Source organism: Hemicordylus capensis, chromosome 5 (genome assembly GCF_027244095.1).
Source record: "Hemicordylus capensis ecotype Gifberg chromosome 5, rHemCap1.1.pri, whole genome shotgun sequence".
In the NCBI taxonomy this organism is placed as follows: domain Eukaryota; kingdom Metazoa; phylum Chordata; class Lepidosauria; order Squamata; family Cordylidae; genus Hemicordylus; species Hemicordylus capensis.
The window spans coordinates 118,745,611-118,761,656 of record NC_069661.1 but is presented as its reverse complement, the minus strand read 5'-3'; the positions used below and the strand labels follow the sequence as shown (position 1 = coordinate 118,761,656).

The 16,046-nt window shown below is 41.5% G+C and overlaps 1 protein-coding gene and 1 long non-coding RNA gene across 4 annotated transcripts in view; one reads left to right on the top strand and one right to left on the bottom strand.

The window, feature by feature from the left end:
- The window catches only part of LOC128326526 (ADP-ribosyl cyclase/cyclic ADP-ribose hydrolase 1-like), a 49,333-nt gene extending 37,666 nt beyond the window's left edge, over positions 1-11,667 (top strand). Inside the window, exons 5-8 of the mRNA XM_053253496.1 lie at positions 240-316; positions 1,774-1,866; positions 5,826-5,912; positions 10,176-11,667. Of these exons, the coding sequence (XP_053109471.1) occupies positions 240-316; positions 1,774-1,866; positions 5,826-5,912; positions 10,176-10,239 (321 nt within the window). The 3' untranslated portion in view covers positions 10,240-11,667. The remainder of the gene's footprint in view (positions 1-239; positions 317-1,773; positions 1,867-5,825; positions 5,913-10,175) is intronic.
- Positions 1-16,046, bottom strand: part of LOC128326527 (uncharacterized) — a 139,490-nt gene that overhangs the window by 82,343 nt on the left and 41,101 nt on the right. The window lies entirely within an intron of this gene.

The following is a 16,046-nucleotide window of genomic DNA, read 5'->3' as shown; positions in this document are numbered from 1 at the left end:
AGGTAGGTTAGGCTGAGAGATACATGACTGGCCCAGAGTCGCCCAGTGAGTTTCATGGTTGAATGGTGAGCACTCCCGCAATTATAACTGAACTATATAATTCACAATTATATAGTGATTTGGATCTACAACTTTTGGAAACTATTTCTTGCAGAAAAGTAATGCCAATTGTTGACACCTCAAATACCCGTTAATTGTTTTGTTCATAGTCAAGAATGATGCTGCATTATTTGTTTTAGTTTGCAGAGACAGCATGTGGCACAGTCCAAGTGATGCTCAATGGTTCACTAGAAGCTGGTGCATTCAAAAATAACAGGTATCCTCCTCCTTATCATTGCTGATGTCTGTCCACATGCAAATGGTATAGTGGGTATACATATTTCTACTTATCAGCCTAAGTGATTGATAGGTAGAGTATTAATTACCATTATCTCATGGGCTCAGAAGGCAGCCGGAGCTCAGATCTAGCTTCCATGCATGTTCAAGCATCAAAGATACACTAATAATAAACAAGCTAGCTTTATTATTTGCAATAACACTTGTCACTAACTGAATAGAGAAGCAGAGAGACAGTGGGCTATTTCCATATTCTTTAAAGATTTGGGACTCAATCCCACTAAGGTTATTCAGAATTAAGTCCTATTGAAACTTAGGGAACAAGTTGGCCATATTTGTATTCAATAGGACTTAATCACAATTAGCTTTAGCTGGATCTGAACGTTGGTAACATCTATTGTACTAAAACAGTATGTTTTAGTACATGGTCAGATGATCTGTTTTTTCTAGGTGGTCTTGTTTTCTTCAAAACAACAAAGAACTCAAGACTGTCATATGCCAAATACTTTTCGTTAATTGACTGATTGGTTTGGGAGACTTCAAATCACAAAATAAGTACATTTGGAAAATTCTACTGAAGACTTTCTCTTCTAATGTGTGTGTGTGTGTGTGTGTGTGTGTGTGTGTGTGTGTGTGTGTGTATAAAAACCTTGCTATCTTCCTGCTCCATACTATTAAGGACAATTGTGTAAAGCTGTATGGATCCTCTCTTGCACTGTGTCAGTGGGTATTGTGTGTGTTGGTTTCCATTGTGAGGTTCCCACATCCAGCATCTGAGGCTGAGCACAAGAATTCCTTTTTCCATGGTGGGCTAGTCCTTCACGTCAATTGACAGTGGACACGCATAGCCACATGACATCAACCATTAATCAAGGATGTACACACTCAGGGGTTGTAAAGATTGTGGGATAATACACATGAAGTGCTTTGGGCACTGGGAAGTACTATAAACATGCCTATTATTGGTGTTTTGATAGACCAGGATTGCTGGTTTTGTTGTAGCAAGCAGGAATTGGCCCCTTTGCTAAGCAGGGTCCACCCTGCTTTGCATTTGAATGGGAGACTACATGTGTGGGCACTGTAGGATGTTCCCTTTTGGGGATGGGGCTGCTCTGCGAAGAGCACCTGCATGTTTGAACATAGAAAGTTCCAAGTTCCCTCCCTGGCGGCATCTCCAGATAGGGCTGGGAGAGACTCCTGACTGCATCCTTGGAGAGGCCACTGCCAGTCTGCGTAGGCAATATTGACTAGATGGACCAGTGGTCTGAGTCAGCTTCCTATGCCCCTGCTTATACAGTCTAGTTTGGTGCACAAGGGTTTGTGGATCAGGGCCTAAGTATTAATGGTGGGATTATATAAAGTGTAAAAAAACAAACAACCCGGCTTGTTGGGCTAGTAAATGGTTTTGTGTTCCTTTTTATGTCCCTCTTCTACCAGCTTTTTTGGAGGCATTGAAATCTTTCACCTAAATCCAGAAAAAGTCTCCACAATGCAGATTTGGCTTATGAATGATGTTGATGGACCTCAAAGGTATGGTTTGCCAGTATAGAATAAAATACCTCTTATCTATGGTTCAGTTTTATGTGGATTGCCTTAAAGGGCACCCTATTACTCAACAGATCCTCTTGTTCATCCAAGAACATTTCCTCCTTTACTGGTTGTACTGTTCTGATTCTGCGGGAAAAAACACATTTCAGAGAGCCATTTCTTAATTTGACATTATTAGCAACCATTTCTATAGATTGCAGTGCCCAGAAGTGGCACAAGGTATTGCGGTACCTGAGGTGGTGTGCCAAATATTTCCTTGCCTCACACCCCTGGTAGGGGCCAAACCACTTTCAAAATGGCTCTTTGCAAGCTTTGAAAGTGGGCCGGGGCAGGGCAAGGGAGAGGGAAGACGGCCACCAGCTGTCTCTTGTGCTTCTGGCAAGCTTTGCCAGGAGTGTGAGGAGAGGAGGGCAGCCTTTTCTCTTCTCCCTACGCTCCTTGCAAAGCATACAAGGGTCAGGTCTGTCCTAAAGAGCTGCTCCAGTCATTAAAGTGAAGGGCATCTTGGCACCCTGCTGGCACCCCAAAAATCCACTGCCCGAGGTGACTGCTTCACCCAACAAAAGGACTGCCCCGGCAATGCCCTTGCATGTTAAAATTATTTAGTTATTTTTTTAATCATATTTTTATACCACCTGATATGTACACCTCTAGGTGGTGTAAACATTTTAAAACAATATTTAAAAATCTACACAGATTAAAATACACGAAACAATAAAAACAGTAGCATACAACAATTATTAAAACAATTTTTTTTTAATTTATTCTAATTAAAAGCCTGCGAGAACAGGTGAGTCTTGAGGGTCTTCCTGAAAACAAAGAGAGAAGGAGATGCTCTTATTTCAGCAGGGAGCATATTCCAAAGCCCTGGGGCAGCCACAGAGAAAGCCTGGTCCCGGGTTGCCACCAAATGAGCCGGTGGCAACCATAACCGGACCTCTCCAGAAGATTGTAATAAGTGGCAGGGTTTATGACAAAGGAAGCACTCTCTTATATACCCTGGACCCAAGCTGTTAAGGGCTTTATAAGTAACTAACTGACCTGGCACAGAGCATCTGCGCTCCTAGTTCTCCCTGTCTCTCCTCACATCTTCATTTCATTTCCTCCCTTCAGCCCCATTTCGTTCTCCCAGCCCCAGTTTGTTCTCCCTTGGCGGCCGCCTGGCTGCCACTTATTCTCCCCACCTGCTTGGCTGTTCTGGTCAGCAGTTTCTTTCCACCCATCCCCACCATTAATCAGCAGCTGCTCACAAACTCTCGCGAGAGCTGCCACGCATGGGATTAGCAATGGGTACACCTTAGATAAATATATATAAAGAAAATAAACAGCATTTTGCATTTTATCTTTGCGAAGGCCCACGGTGGGTGTTGACGTGATGTGATTTCTGCCCAGTGCTCTGAATGTCAAAGTGAAGAAATTCAATTAAGTGTAGGTAAATGGCGGGAGTAACTATGACTCTCTTAAGGTAGCCAAAGGCCTCGTCATCTAATTAGTGATGCACATGAATGGATGAACGAGATTCCCACTGTCCCTACCTACTATCTAGTGAAACCACAACCAAGGGAATGGGCTTGGCAGAATCAGCGGGGAAAGAAGACCCTGTTGAGCTTGACTCTAGTCTGGCATTTTATCTGGAAACATATTGGCAGCCAGTGCAGTTCTTCTAAAACCAGTGTTATGTGGTCCCTTCATGTTGTCCCAGAGACCAATCTGGCTGCCGCATTCTGTACCAATTGTAATTTATGGACTACATACAAAGGCAGCTCCATAGTCCATTATCTCTTGGCTGGAGAGAATTTCACAAAGCATATCTGCACTACAAATGCATCCCTTTTATACCAGTTTGAATAACATGGATTTTACAAATAATCTTGGTAATTATAATTTAGTGAGAATGCTGAGATGATCTACCATTCATTGAATTACCTTCACAGAACTACCATTCTCAAGGTTTCCTGAAGAAACAGAATAAGAATTGAATGAATTCAATTCTGTAGTGTTGAGAACTGACAGTGGTAAGGTAGGGTCATCCTTGCCAATGATAATTATGTCTCTTCATAGGTATTATAGTATTTCAGAGAGGTGACAGGCAGAAAATAAATAAGCGTGTATATCAAGAGAATAATGCCTAAATTGAGTTTTCAACTCTCTTGAAAACTATAGTCTGTCTTCAGGCTTTTGACTTTCTAGTAGCTGCTTTGCATTTAAGAGAAGTTGATTGGTTGCAGTTTCTAGAACTTGCCAGTAGAGGGCTATCTACTACTTTAAAAATGTTGCTTATATTTTTGTTGATGCTAAAGAAGAGTAGTGGTTGTCCTTGTCTTATTGAGTCAATAACCACTGACAACGTAACCAGGGGCGTAGCAAGGTTGGCATGGGCCCAGAGACAAGATTTAAAATGCGCCCCCCCCGAAGCTCAGCTCATGAAGTAAAGAAATCTTAAATGAGGCTGAATAGTGGTAACAAAAAGCATAATAATTATACGCACACACACACACATATACACACACACCTGAAATTTTAGATAGCTATAGATATAGATCCTATGTGTCACAATAGATCATCCTAAATTCCTAAATTATTTTTTAAAAGGTTTTATAAATTGTGGATGATGCAAGTCAGTTAATGGTACTAGAGAAAGACATGCTGTTCTGGTAGCTCCAGGTCTTAACACTCGCATCAGTTTTGGAGGATGAACACAACTGAAGGAAGCCCGGGCGGGTGTGCGGCTGGCGGAGTCAGTCATGTGACTTGCCTCTGGGGGGGGCAAGGCAGTGGGCCCCCAGACAACTGTCTCCCCTTGCCCTATTATAGTTACGCCCTTGAATGTAACCACCAAAGTTCATAGGATGAAGATAAAGTGGCAGGGGGAGGGGGGTAAAGAGACCACAGAAAGAAATATGGTGGTGGGACAGCTAAAAAAGAGGAGAAAGCTCAAGTGAGGGGGAAGCAATAAAGGGAAACATTGTTCATAGTAATTCTGTCAAAATAAATGCCATGAGAAGTTTATTAGTTCTTTCCCTCCTGATGTGCTTGTGCTTCTTTATGGTTGGTGTTTCTGAAACTGCACTTCTGGTGCTAGGGGAGAAATCCTGTGGTCATTACAGGTGGCTCTCATTATTTGTGTTCATTATTCGTATTCATGCCTACAACTGTGGATAATGAAACTGCAAATAACAAGACCTTGAGTATGGGAATGGAGGGGGCGGGGGGTTAGGTTCCAAAGCCCCAGAAAATGACTGGGTGGGGGGAATCACACAGACGCACTATAACGTGCAAGGGGACAGGAAGCACAGTAACTTGTACTAGGCTTGACCCCAAAACATAGCCCCACCGGGGCTATTTCGGCCTTCTGGAGGCGGCGGGGATGTTCCCTCAAATGTGGGGTTGGGTGCACTTACTCCTCCCGCTGCATTTCCTCCACTGGCACTCCATTGCAGCAAAGCCACTTGAGGCGGCAGCATACTTCCCTGCTGCCCCATTGCTCTCATCGGCCAGAAGTACCTCTGGAAGGTACTTCAGCCCACTTCTGGCCGATGAGGGCAACGGGGCAGCAGGGAGGTACGCTGCCACCCCGAGCGGCTTTGTTACAATGGAGCACTGGCAGGGAAAATGCAGTGGGAGGGGTAAGTCCACCTTCCCCTGCCCTTAAGGGAACACCGCTGCTGCCTCCGGAATGGTTCCGGGCACATCCCTAACTTGTACTTACAAACAGTTAATGAGGAGTTACACAGGAATACTGGGTGTGGGGGTTTTGGGTTTGTATACTGAAGGCAATGGAGTTCAGTCTAGAAACTGAGTTTAATGGATCAGGGACTGAAGAATAGGTGTGTATTTATCTTGAAATGTTTTTCAAAGTACCTGTGCAGAACCAGTTGTCAATATTACAATGTCGGTGAACATAATTACACTTGAACCACAAATCCTGTTTTTATTTCCAGGGACTCTTGCACAGGACATTCAATAACAACGCTAACAAACATCCTAAAAAGCCGAAAAATAAATGCCACTTGTGAAAATAATTACAGGTAATTTGCAATGGTTTGTGTGTTTGTGTGTGCTAGTTGTCAACTTGTTTAAAATGGTAAAAGGCAGAATTGGATGTGATGGGGCCATCATTCATGTGAATATTTATAAAATTGAGGGTGGGTTATTTAACAGTACCAAAAGGAGCATTCAGAAGAGAAGCACAACTTCCCCACAGCTGGATGTACTGGGCACTATTCTCTTCCCATCTCCAATACCAGAAGTGACCCAGAAGGGAAGAAAAATTCATTGAGCAATCAAGTGTATACTGTAAAGATAGCATGCATACCACTTATGTGTGTACATGTGCATGGGGCAGGCATGGAGTAAAAATACGTGTGTGCCACCATCACATTATAAAGAGAGGGAGGTATTCTGATCATGTCAGTGATTTAGGGTGTTAAAGTTAATACCCTAAATCACTGACATGATCAGAATCTCTCTCTCTCTCTCTCTCTCTCTCTCTCTCTCTCTCTAATCTGCGACATGGAATGTTTCGAAGAACAATGTTTTATAATACCAAGGCTGGTTTGTTGGAGTGCCTCAGAGTCTATGGCCAAGATTTAGAGGACCATGAAACCCTATACTTACAAATTAGTTCTATAGTGCAGAAATAAATACAAAGACAAGGTGGTAAACTCAGAGATTTAATGGAATTTGAAGTGCTAATAACTAAAAATGCAGATAATCTACTGGGACTGATTTACAAGTTACTCCTGAAATATGACTCAGAAAAAGAACAAATAAAAGCCTGCATGATAAAGTGGATGCAAAATTTAAACTGGACAATTGATATGCAACAATGGGAATATCAATGGAAAGTCAATATTAAATTTACAGCAAATAGTACCTTAAGGGGAAACTGGTACAAAATATATCTCGTTGGTACATTACTCCCACGAAGATTGCAAAGATGGACAGTAATTATTCTAGAGTTTGTTAGAAATGTAAGACCCACATGGACACATTCTGTCTTATGTGGTGGACTTGCAGTAAAGGACCACAATTTTGAAAGAAAATCCACTCTAAGTTGCAAGAAATTTTAAAGATAAACTGTCCTTACTTGCCTGAACTTTTTCTGTTAAATATTACTAAACCATATATACTTACTAAATATGCAGAGTTGTCTTTATGCATGATTACAGCAGCCAGGATTCAATTAATGCTTGTAATTGGAGATTACAAGCAGTCTCAACCTTGGATGAATGGCTATTAAAGCTATGGGAATATGCCTCTAAGGCTAAGATCACAGCATATTTTATCAATAACTCAGATGAATTATTTGCTCTAACTTGGGAACCTTTTACAAATTTTAATACAGCATTGGTCAACATCCACACCCAAGATTTGGGGGTGTGTTTTTTGCATGAGATTGATTAATTCACTGTTCTTCTTTCTCTGCAATATCTGATATGAGGGGGAGAGTTGGCAAGGGAGGGTAGTTGAATGTTGGATTGTTACTTATAATTTTCCAGAAGTTCAAGAGAAGTATATGTGCTATTTTTATCAATAAAAATAATAAATTTATTTTTATAAATTTAAAAAAATGATTTAAAAATAAATAAACTGGGGCCCTCCCTGCTTATCATTTGGGGTGCCCATCCTAAAATAAACTAGGACCCACCCTGCTTAGCATCAAAGGCAGACCCACCCTGCTTAGCATATGGGCACCCATCCAAAAATAAACCAGGGCTCATCCTGCTTAGCAGCTTGGGCATCCATCTACCAGGAAACCAACTATTCATCTAGTTCCACCAACTACTGGAAAAACAAAATTCAAATCTATTGAAGCAGTCCAAAAATAAACCAGGACCCACCCTGCTTAGCAATTGGGTGCCCATCAAAAAATAAACCGGGACACACCCTGCTTAGCAATCAGGGTGTCCATCCAAAAAGCCCAGGACCCACTCTGCTTAGCATTCAGGGTGCCCATCCAAAAACAAATGACTGCTAAGCAGGGTGGGTCCTAGTTTATTTTTGGATGGGCACCCCTGATTGCTAAGCAGGGTAGGTCCCAGTTTATTTTGGATGGGTACCTCGCTACTGCTAGCAGCTAAGGCGCCCATCTACTGGAAAACCAACTACCCATTTAGTTCTACCAACTACTGGAAAAACAAAACTCAAATCTTTTCAAATTCTTGCTGAAGAATGGTCTGAGGAACCTTCCTATACTTACAAATTAGTTCTAATTACTTCAGTTGAGTGAGCTTGTGACACCTGCTTAGCATTTGGGGTGCCCATCCAAAAATAAACTGGGGTCCACCCTGCTTAGCAATGGGGGTTGCCCATCCAAAATAAGCCATAACCCACCCTGCTTCACAATCAGGGGTTGCCCCATCCAAAAATAAACCAGGACCCATCCTGTTTAGCAAGTGGGTGCCCATCAAAAAAGAAACCAGGACCCACCCTGCTTAGCAATCAGGTGTGCCCATCCAAAAATAAACCGGGACCCACAGGGTACCCATCCAAAAATAAACCAGGGCCTACCCTACTTAGCAGCTAGGGCACCCATCTACTGGAAAACCCATCTAGTTCCACTAACTACTCAAATCTATTCAGTTTCTTACTCAAGAATGGTCTGAGAAACCTTCCTATACTTACAGATTAGTTCTATAGTGCAGAAAGATGTACAAGGACAAGGTGGTAAACTCAGAGATTTAACGCAATGTGAAGTGCTAATAACTAAAAATGCAGATCATCTCCTGGGATTGATTTACAAGTTACTGCTGAAATATGACTCAGAGACAGAACAAATAAAAGCCTTCATGATAAAGTGGATGCAAAATTTAAACAGGACATGCAACAATGGGAATATCAATGGAAAGTTAATATTAAATTTACAGCAAATAGTATCTTAAGGGAAAACTGGTACAAAGTGTATCTCTGTTGGTACATTACTCCCACGAAGATTGTAAAGATGGACAGTAATTACTCTGGAGTTTGTTGGAAATGTAAGACCCATGTGGGGACACTCGGACTCTATCATATGTGGTGGACTTGCAGTAAAGCACAACAATTCTGGAAGAAAATCCACTCTAAGATGTAAAAATTTTAAAGATAAACTGTGCTTACTTGCCTGAATTCTTTCTGTTAAATATGACTAAACCTTATATACCTACTAAACATACAGAGTTGTCTTTATACATGATTATTGCAGCCAGGATTCTTTATGCGGCTAATTGGAGATTACAAGCAGTCCCAACCTTGAATGAATGGCTATTAAAGTTATGGGAATATGCCTCTATGGCTAAGATTACACTTTATCTAAGGAACAATTCAGAGGAATTATTTGCTCTATTTGGGAACCTTTCACAAATTTTAATACAGCATCTGGTCAACCTCCACACCCAAGATTTTTTTGGGGGGGGGGGTTAGCATGAGATTGATTGATTGATTGTTTGTTTGTTTTGTTTGTTTTTTTATTTTACATATTTTTATACCACCCAAAACTTACGTCTCTTCTTTCTCTGCAATATGTGATACAAGGAGGAGAGTTGGGGGAGAGCTGGCAAGGGAGGGTAGTAGAATGTTGGATTGTTACTTATAATTTCTGGAAGTTCAAGAGATGTATACGCGCTATTTTTATTTTTGAATAAACAAAAATGATTATGGAAAGAAAGAAAGCAACTAGTTCCATGGGGCCTTTAAACTTGTTTTCCTTACACAGCAGCTCCTTATGCCAAATGGAAAACTGCTTTTGAAACAGGAATTTTACAATCACTGTGATATGGAGGTGGTAGGGAGAAAGTTGCTCAAATATAAGAAAATTCACTGGGCAGGCAACCCCCCTTAGTGTGTGCTTAAGTAGCTGTTTGCATGCCAGCCTATTCTCTTCTGGATCAATTCTAGGCATGGCTTTCTTGCAATTAAGGGTATTGAGAAGGCAATGATGTAACTGCTTAATTTCTGAAATGAGAAGTGCCTCAGGACATTTCTGTTTATACAAGCTTTGGATTCTCTGGAAGGGTTTGTTAGTTGGCAGCACTTTCTCCTATTCGGTGGATCTGCAGCTCATTCCCGTACACTGAATTCAGTGGAGTTTACTGCTTCATAAGCATGCAGAGGATTGTAATCTTTGTGTATTGTGCTTTGTATTTACCTTTTTATAGAAGTAATTGGAAATTGTCCTTATGTTATGAAGGGAGGCAGAGAACTGATATTTCAAATGACATTTTTCCTGAAGTTTTGACACTGTCTTTGACTAAAACGGCCCCTAAATGTATATGGAGCTGCATGTTTATGTCTTTCTCATTGTCTTATAACAGGCCAGTTCAGTTCCTCCAGTGTGCCAGCTATCCAGATCACAGCACCTGCAAATTCTGCTCCTAGTGAAAACCTGGTGCCTTCTAATGTTTACATCATTGTTCAGTTTTTGTATAATATTGAATGGAGTTTATGTATACAGAGTAAGATGTGAAGGCCAAACTAAATGTGATGTGTGCTTCAAGCCAAGATCAGCTGCAATCCTATCAAAAGCACGAGTTGAGAGTGAGGGAAATAGAACCAGCCCCCACTACCCGCTGCCTCCACTTGCAGCTTACCTTTCTGCTCGCTCTCTCCCCTGATGTCACTTACAATAGTTGGGTTCAAATACCAGAAGTGAGCCTGTTTGGGAGAAAACGCTGTGTGGGGGGTGCTACAAGAACGTGAGGAGTGGGCTCCTTAACATTGTCTCTCCACCCCTTAACTTTTCAATGTGTTTGTGACTGATCTGTGTTTAAACACAGAGACCTGTTGCCTTTGTGTCTTGTGTGGCCCATAGATGACTAGAATCATCTACTATACGTAACCGCAGTTCTCTAGTGTGGTCTTGTCAGGAAAATGAAAGATAATAGTTTAATGGCCACTTGGTGGCTCCCCAGTGTGTGTGTGTGTGTGTGTGTGTGTGTGTGTGTGTTTATACACGTGTGTGTGCATCCAGAAGAATCTCAATTCTTTGTTCTGGTTTTTACTTCAGAGTTCTCTCATCTGTAGGTTTGTTATTAAAGATAATGAAACATTCTGATCAACTATGCTTAAAATAGAGATTCACAGTAAGTGTGTGAAGCAGCTGCTACTACTAATGCTTTGCTGTTCCTCATTATTCTTATCTTGTAGTTCCTCAGTCTCAAAGAGAAGAAAAAAATTAAACCAGGTTTGGAACAAACATTCCTCCCCCCGCTGTCACATGAATTCGTCCTTGTACAAAAATGAACAAGGACTACTCCACAAATAACAATCCTTTCTGAATTTTGATTTACCTGGTTAAAGGTAAACTTTAACTTGTCCAAGTTTAAAAACAAACAAACTCCCCAGTAAAAACCATGAGTTTTCCTTCCTCAAGCATCTGCCATATTTTGAGCCCACAATGGGATATGACAGTTGAAGGAAGGTTTCCAAAGGAGCAAAATGTCATTTTAATAAATTGCTCTGTTCCTTTTCTGTATAGGAAAGCCATTTGAACCTTCTAGTAAATATATGTCATTAAGTCACTCTGAAGTAGATATGGGTTATTCTGAAATGGAAATTATGTCTTTTTAACCATAATAAAGAAGAAAATCCTGCATTGAGCAGGGAATTTGACTAAAATACCTGAAAGGTCTCTTCCGGCTCTAAAATTCTATGCAATCCAAATGCATTAAATTAGTAGACCTATTTCAAAATCTAGTATGGCATTAATAAAATGCATGTTTCTCCTAACATAATAAAATGTCATAATTTTCTGAAGTATTTGATTGTATTCTTTTTAATTGAACAAAATAAATGTGTTTCTCTGAAGTGCTGTGTCTCATAACTTTCTCAACTCCAGTGCAACACAGGGGCCTTTCCAAATATATGCCATACATATTTTTTGCGCTGACCAATATGAAGTGTACACAACTTTATAATCTTACTTCTTCCCTGTGAGTGAAGTTAACAGAGGGAGAACTAGAAATTTAGATGGCATGCTTATGAGTCACAGCTGAAAGGGAGGGATGAGCTTTTTATGAAACCTTTGGATCCTTGCAAATGGTGGCTTCTTATTTTGGTGATCTTTCAGAGGCACTTGAACAACAAACATTGTTGACTCTGAAGTAGCAACTTCCTCAAATGTGCAACACAATTTGTCCCTTTCTTCTGGCAAGTGTATGCATTGCATTGTGCTCCATCGTTGCAAACATCCACTTTTACTAGAGAGTGGCTTGACTCACAGCAAGAGTTTCACCCTCCCGCTCCTTGAAGTGACAAACTTTCTTTGACTCAGGAAGGAAAGCCACCCCAGCTAATGCAATTCGAGCAGCAGGAGTAGCTTACTCCCTTAACTCCAGTTTGGGTAATTAGCCTAAACCAGACAACACGCTCCAGCCTCTGGACCCCCAGTTAGGTGAGTAAAACTTAATTACAACCAAGAGTTCAGAGGCTGGGGGTGGGAATTGGAGCTGCAGTTGGGTCCTGGAACCATGGCTCCAACTGTTTGGACATCATAGGGGGTGAACCAGGAGAGGGATCTTGGGGTCGTGGTGGACAGCTCGCTGAAAGTGTCGACTCAATGTGCGGCAGCTGTGAAAAAAGCCAATTCCATGCTAGGGATCATTAGGAAGGGGATTGAAAATAAAATGGCTAATATAATGCCCTTATACAAAACGATGGTGCGACCACACTTGGAGTACTGCGTACAATTCTGGTCACCACATCTTAAAAAGGACATTGTTGAACTGGAGAAGGTACAGAAGAGGGCAACCAAGATGATCAGGGGCCTAGAGCACCTTTCTTATGAGGCAAGACTACAACACCTGGGGCTCTTTAGTTTAGAAAAAAGACGACTGCGGGGAGACATGATAGAGGTCTATAAAATCATGCACGGTTTGGAGAAAGTGGAGAGAGAGAAATTCTTTTCCCTCTCACACAACACTAGAACCAGGGGTCACTCCATGAAATTGATTGCCAGGAGGTCTAGGACCAACAAACGGAAGTACTTTTTCACACAACATGTGATCCACTTGTGGAACTCTCTGCCACAGGATGTGGTGACAGCCAACAACCTGGATGGCTTTGAGGGCTGCATCAAGGCCTGATTGGTGCCATCTGCTACCCACCCACTCTCCCCTAGAGAGAAATAAAGCCTCACCCAGGGCCAGCTCAAGCTCCGCTCAGTGCCTGAGCTGCAGTGTTGAGCCACAGCTCCCACTGGTTCGTGGCACCCTCCCAGAGGCTTCTCTCCCTTACCTGACTTGGCAGTGTAGTGGCACAAGCACTGCTACTCTTCTCTTTTCTCCTCCTCCTGGGCATTTTTCACATGGCAGGCGTTACTGCAAGTTTACTGTGAGGCTTTAGTGCAAGTTCAAAGTTTCCAAATTCTCTCTCTCTCTCTCTCTATCTATATATCTAGAGAGAGAGAGAGAGAATAAATTGTTTTTTTTTACCCTGGATATCAATCAGACTACACTCTAACACGCGGTGAAGAACCTGAATCGTGTATGAAGTGTCCCCTGATAGCTTACAGGGACTTTTGGGTAAATCTGGCCAATATGTGAATGTACACCCTCCATTCTGAAGGAGATGCGAGCTAAAAGCCCTGTGTGTGAAAGACACCCTGATCTCACCTCCAGCAAAGGAGAATTTCAATGGAACTACTTTGAGTAGTTTTCTTCATGGCAGCCAATGTTTTTACTTGAAGACTATGAGGACTAGGAGCATCTTTAAAACAGCAAAAAAGATGCTTCACACATTGATTCTAGAGTACCACTCTCTTACATATTCCAAGCATGTGTGACTTTCACAAATTCCCGGAAAATTTGCTCTGTTCGTTTTTATCATGCCAAGGCATGTTTGAAGTAGCACTGCCTAATGTAATTAAATATAGTAACATTAAGTAATCAGGCAGTAAACTGGAGAGATATGAAGTGGTGTAAGCTTTTCTGGACAGTAATTCAAAGTGTAATGATATTATGTTGGCAGATGCATTATAGCAATGCCAAAGAATAAATGTATCCCACACACAATATTTTCACTTACATTGCCAAAATTGGAGTGGTGAAAGGATCATATATCAAAATGTAAAAAGTAAGAAAGCAAACAGTACACATTTTTGCCAAACTAATCACATCAAGCTTCTATCACAGAGCCCCCATAAGAATATAAGAACTGCATTGCTGGCTCAGACCAAAGAAGCATCTAGCATTGTAGCTGGGACTGATGGGGGTTCAGCAACATCTGTGGGGAAGTCCAGGTTGGGAACCATTGACCTAAGCCTCTTACCCTTGCTCACTGGGCAAAAAGGCACCTTTTGCAGTTACAGTGCTCTCTTTGGTACTTAGCAGGGAGAGAGTAATTGTCCCTATCAGAGGCGTAACTAGGGAAAACGGCGCCCGGGGCAAGCACTGAAATTGCGCCGCCCCCCCCCGCCCCTTAGCTAAGCAGGGTCCACCCTGGTTTACATTTGAATGGGAGACTAGAAGTGTGAGTACTGGAAGATATTCCCCTCAGGAGGTGGAGCCACTCTGGGAAGAGCATCTAGGTCCCAAGTTCCCTCCATGGCAGCATCTCCAAGATAGGGCTGCAAGAGACTCCTGCCTGCAACCTTGGAGAAGCCGCTGCCAGACTGGGTAGACAATACTGAGCTAGATAGACCAATGGTCTGACTCAGTATATGGCAGCTTCCTATGTTCCTAAATACTACTGCAGCCCACACACAAGACACCTGTCCCATCCTGACACTCAGCCAACTTCCATAATCAAGATCCCACACACACACACACACCCCACAACTGCCTACTCCTAGATTTACAAGGAATACAAGCCACACCTAATAGCACAGCAGGGAAGTAACTTGCCTAGGGAGCAAGATGGCAGCCAGATGTGCAAATGCTTGTGCATGCTCAGGGAAGAAGTTAGATGTGGCTGCCAAAAACAGCAGAGCAACTGCCACCTTGTTCCCAACTTCTGGTATGCACCTATAGATCTTCACTCTATATACGTTTTAAATCTCTTGCCAATGTTATTTCTACAAAGAAGGATCTTCTCTGAAGGAAACAAGCCGGCAGCTGGAACATTGCTCAAGCAAGTGGGGAGTAACCAACACACAGCTTTTTCAATCACTTGATAAATTACACAGAAACTCCTAGATGTCCTAGATGCCTCCCAGTTTCCATGATATCTGACACCTCAGGGTGGAACTATGTAAATAAAATGGTACAGAAATAAAATCCACATAATTCACCTTCAGTATCAGAAGTGCACATTGGTGGTCCTAAGGCACTTGGAGGGATAGTAATTTCTTTACAGGTAACGCACAGCAGTCTCCAAGACTGGTTGTGAGACAACAGTCAAGATAGAGATCTTTAAAGAATGCACAGATATTTTTTTTAATGTGCTCATTTTCAACAGATATCTATTTTAAATTTCAAATACTGCAGAAGTTGGTACGCCACATCTGCAAGATGTTTGCTACACAAATAAACTTCACATAAACCCCAGAGATCCTAATGGAAAACTATGCACAGCAAACTACTTCCTCCTGCCTCCAGCAATGCATTAAAAAAATAATCAGTGTATAATATAGAACCATCAATGTTGCTTCTATATGTGCTGTTCACTGACACATTATTGCCTCTTTGTGTTGCACCACCAGTTACGATTCTGTGCAAGCTACAGTTCTACACTAGGGCAGTTGTAAGAAGTTTTCAGCAACTGAACAAATATAGCTTTTCCATTTTTAACTTTTATTTAGTCATATATATGATCAGTCTAGCATCTCAGTAACTGTTTAATGAAGTAATCTGTGAATTCACTTAGTTATATATTAAATTTATCTGTGTTACCCAGTTATATTGGTGGTATAGATATAAGCTAGCATACAAAAGAAAAAGTAAATGGTAAATCACATTACAAGACAATTCATGAAGGTCATGAAGGTCTTCTAATAACATTGGGAAGATAACACTAGGGAAGTTCTCCTGCAGTTCCAAAGTCAAATAATACAGCTAAAGTGGCCTGGGCTGAGAATGTAACTAAGCAATTGCATAAGATGTTGGGCAACATCAAGACTTTTGTCAGATGAACAAGTTTTTTTGCCACTAAAGGAACACAAGCTTCAGCTTCTTACTTCACCAACACAAATAGATTGAAATCAATCACATATACATGTGATTCAAAAAGAAAACATACTTGCAGTTATG